The 3,476-nt window shown below is 43.0% G+C and overlaps 1 protein-coding gene across 1 annotated transcript; it reads right to left on the bottom strand.

Moving 5' to 3' along the window:
* Positions 1 to 295: 295 nt before the first annotated feature.
* On the bottom strand, positions 296 to 1,943 carry LOC131759973 (hemoglobin subunit epsilon-1). The gene is made up of 3 exons (XM_059069563.2): positions 1,843 to 1,943; positions 1,504 to 1,726; positions 296 to 424 (listed from the first exon to the last, which is right to left on the bottom strand). The coding sequence occupies exons 1-3, from the start codon at positions 1,932 to 1,934 to the stop codon at positions 296 to 298; spliced, it is 444 nt and encodes a 147-aa protein (XP_058925546.1). The 5' UTR covers positions 1,935 to 1,943.
* Positions 1,944 to 3,476: the final 1,533 nt, after the last annotated feature.

Genomic DNA, 3,476 nt, shown 5'->3' with positions numbered 1-3,476 from the left:
CATCTTGGCATCCTCTCAATCATCCTGAATCCTCCCAGGACGTCTGTCTTCTGTTGATGAGTCCACACACACTTCTCAAAGGGCTCTTCTTCCTACATCTCTCCCCACCCCACAGCCAATGAACTTTTTCTCCTTTAACACAAGAGTAAATGATGGAGAAGATACAATATTAAATTGTGATCACTGAATAGAATGTACTTTATTAAACAGGAGCTGGGCTCTTGAGGCCAAACCCCAGTCCCCATGTGCAGAAGGAAGGCATTGGGGACAAAATATGGTGAACTGAAAAGAGAATTCAGTGGTACTTGTGGGCCAGAGCAGTGGCAACAGCAGCCACCAGCTTCTGCCAAGCAGCCTGCAACTCAGGGGTGAATTCTCTGCCAAAGTGAGAAGCCAGAATAATCACCATCACGTTGCCCAGGAGCTGTTAGGTGAGAGACAAAATGACAATTAGATATGTTGAGTAGAATTTTCCTAAAAGAGTTGCAGAGAATAATGGCTTAATACCTACACCTGCTCCCAGCTCCACATCATAAACTGCTCCATGCTTTGTATCTGTGCAATGAACTCTGCTAAGCTAGTTTTTAAATTTTATATAAATTCTATGAGCCCTCCATTCAACATTCTGTCTACCTATATCCCCTCACTGTCTCCCATTTCACCATTTTTATTTGCCTCTCTCCCTCCCTCTCACATGTACCAATTGTCTAATCCTTGTAATCATAGGATTTCAGGGCTGCATAGGTTCTTAGAGTGAGTTTAGTAAAGTCTCCAACCAATGCAGGAATAAGCCTCCACTTAGTCCCAATATTGATGGGTAATTTAATATATGTAGAGAATTGATTGATATTTCTTCGAGACCATCTGCCTAAAAATTATTCTCCCAAATATCTTCCTAAACTTCAGTCATCAGGAGACACATAAAATAAGACATTTCTCTTTCCTTGAGACAGGTTTTCATCTACCAAAACCAGATTCCATTCCTCCTTGAACAAGTCTGTTATTCTTTGATATTCTCTTGGGTAAACAAATCCAGCTCTAACAAAAGTCCCCGAAAAGTTTTAAGCAAACTCGGGCTTAAAAGGGCTAGTAGCCATTTACTGTCACTAGTCCTGAATCAAGGTGCTCTTGGTATGTCCACTGGAATTCTGCCCTCTTTTTTGTTTTTCTTTTTTTAGCGGTACGCGGACCTCTCACTGTTGTGGCCTCTCCCGTTGCGGAGCACAGGCTCCGGACGCGCAGGCTCAGCGGCCATGGCTCACGGGCCCAGCCGCTCCGCAGCATGTGGGATCCTCCCGGACCGGGGCACAAACCCGTATCCCCTGCATCGGCAGGCGGACTCTCAACCGCTGTGCCACCAGGGAAGCCCTCTGCGCTCTTAACACCAACTTTGATCTATGATTTCTGAGATCTTTGCTAGTCTTTGCAACCAAAGACTCAACTTCCATTATTATTGCAAAGTAAAAAGCATAAAAAGAACACATGACCATTTCCTGAACTCACCCTGAAGTTCTCAGGATCCACGTGCAACTTGTCACAGTGCAGCTCACTCAGCTTAGCAAAGGCGCCCTTGAGGTTGTCCATGTTCTTAACAGCATCTCCGAAGGATGTCAGCACCTTCTTGCCATGGGCCTTGACCTTGGGGTTTCCCATTATGGCAGAGGGAGAAGACAGGTTGCCAAAGCTGTCAAAGAACCTCTGGGTCCAGGGATAGACAACCAGGAGCCTATGAGATGAGACCATAGCAGATGGAAAATCAGTGACTCGAAAAGTTTGAAGAATTTCCTGGTCAATTTACCAGGCTCATATTCACCATCCTCCCCCATGAAGTCCAGTTGCTACCTGCCCAGAGCCTCGCCTCCAGCCTCTTCCACATTCACTTTGCCCCACAGGCCAGTGATAGCAGCCTTCTCCTCAGCAGTAAAATGCACCATGATGTCAGGTCTTGGAGCTTACTGGTGATCACAGAAGTGTCAGAAGCAAGTCTGTGCTGCTGCTGGAAGGTGTGGCCTTTTATTCTTTACTGCTGAACTTCTGGCCCTTTGTTCTCCCTAATCCTTTAAAGTCATTGGTCAAGGCTGAGCTGTGTCCCTCGGGGGTGGAGTCAGGTCAGGAACTGGTCAGCAAGGAAGATGCATATTGAGTCTGTGATAATGTATTGGTTCCTGAAACATCCTTCTTTTGGTGGTTCCTCCTCCATCCTCAACACAATTTTTCATTCATTCTCTTTTCACCCTCTTCTCTCCCCATGTCATCCTCCACGATGACATCCATCTCTCCCATTCTCCTTATCCCAGAAAGACCCATAGAGTGCAGCTAAGCCTAAGATAGAGTTCCAGTCAAACCAGGTTTAATATTTGGGTTAAGGATGGTGAGATGGTGACAGGAACAAAAACACAGTCAAGAAAAAAAAAAAATACAATTGTTGACACAGAACCTCAGCCAGTTCTAGCTCTCTTGAAGAGTGGATTATAGCCAACCTCTGGATTTTAGTTTTCTAAGGGAGACAAAACACATACATGGTTTCTTCAGGAAGGTGAACGGAGATGCAAGGGACCTACAATAGAACTAAGACCTCAATCCCAGAGTAAAATAACCAAAGATTATTTCATAGAGAGAACAGGTAGAATAAGCTTACATCCCATGCTTCCAGGGAACTCTCTCTCTGTCCATTTCTCTATGACAACAAGGGAAACTGTCTACTCTGGAGACATTGCCCTGAGTGCTCTTCTTGATTTTCTGTACTTATTTATACCAGCGAGGCTGCTAAGGAGTCTGCAATTATTTAAAACCAGGACTTGTGAACAAACTGAGGAATAGATGAATTGATATGATAAGCTAGCAGTTGGAGTATGTTTAATGTTTGTTGAAGCCATCAGTTCAGGAGACTTCAAGTTTCTCTAGTGCCCTTATTTTTTGTTTTCTTTTGTATTTTGATGTCCCTGTTGGCTCTGGGTTTCCCTAAGAACACATCTTCATGAAATAGATTATGTACCTTGCAACTTTTCCTGCTGCAATCCTCTGTTATTATTCTGGAGTCCTGTTGATATAGTGGTAAGGAATGGGGGAGGGGAAGCCATCTATAATTGTATAATTAAAAATCAGCCTTCAGTGGACCAGTTTTCCTGGGCTGTGACCTTCACAAGTGTTTCTTAGCTTATTCCCCCCTTAAGAAAGATAGGAAAGACTCCCTGGGCTGGACTATATAACCTAGGATGACAGAATTCTAGGTTGAGAGAGAAGACATTTGATCACTGAAGTAGAAGACCAATGAAAGGACAAGAAGTATCTGGCTACTCAGTGAAGAATAGCCCGTGTATGAATAAGAGTTTTATTTATTTATTTATTTATTTTTAAGTATAGTTGATTTACAATGTTGTGTTAGTTTCAGATGTACAGCAAAATGATTCAGTTTTATATATATATATATATATTTTTTTTTTCAGATTCTTTTCCCTTGTAGGCTATTACAAAAT

The sequence above is a fragment of the Kogia breviceps genome, chromosome 7, assembly GCF_026419965.1.
Source record: "Kogia breviceps isolate mKogBre1 chromosome 7, mKogBre1 haplotype 1, whole genome shotgun sequence".
Classification (NCBI taxonomy): domain Eukaryota; kingdom Metazoa; phylum Chordata; class Mammalia; order Artiodactyla; family Physeteridae; genus Kogia; species Kogia breviceps.
Note: the sequence above shows the minus strand (reverse complement) of the source record. Positions and strands in the feature narration are given on the sequence as shown.

Coding starts and splice junctions, on each gene's coding strand:
- LOC131759973 (XM_059069563.2), bottom strand. CDS start 1,934: ATGGTGCATTTTACTGCTGAGGAGAAGGCTGCTATCACTGGCCTGTGG. Junction 1,727..1,842: donor GGAGGCGAGGCTCTGGGCAG/GTAGCAACTGGA, acceptor CTCATCTCATAG/GCTCCTGGTTGTCTATCCCT. Junction 425..1,503: donor TGGATCCTGAGAACTTCAGG/GTGAGTTCAGGA, acceptor CTCACCTAACAG/CTCCTGGGCAACGTGATGGT.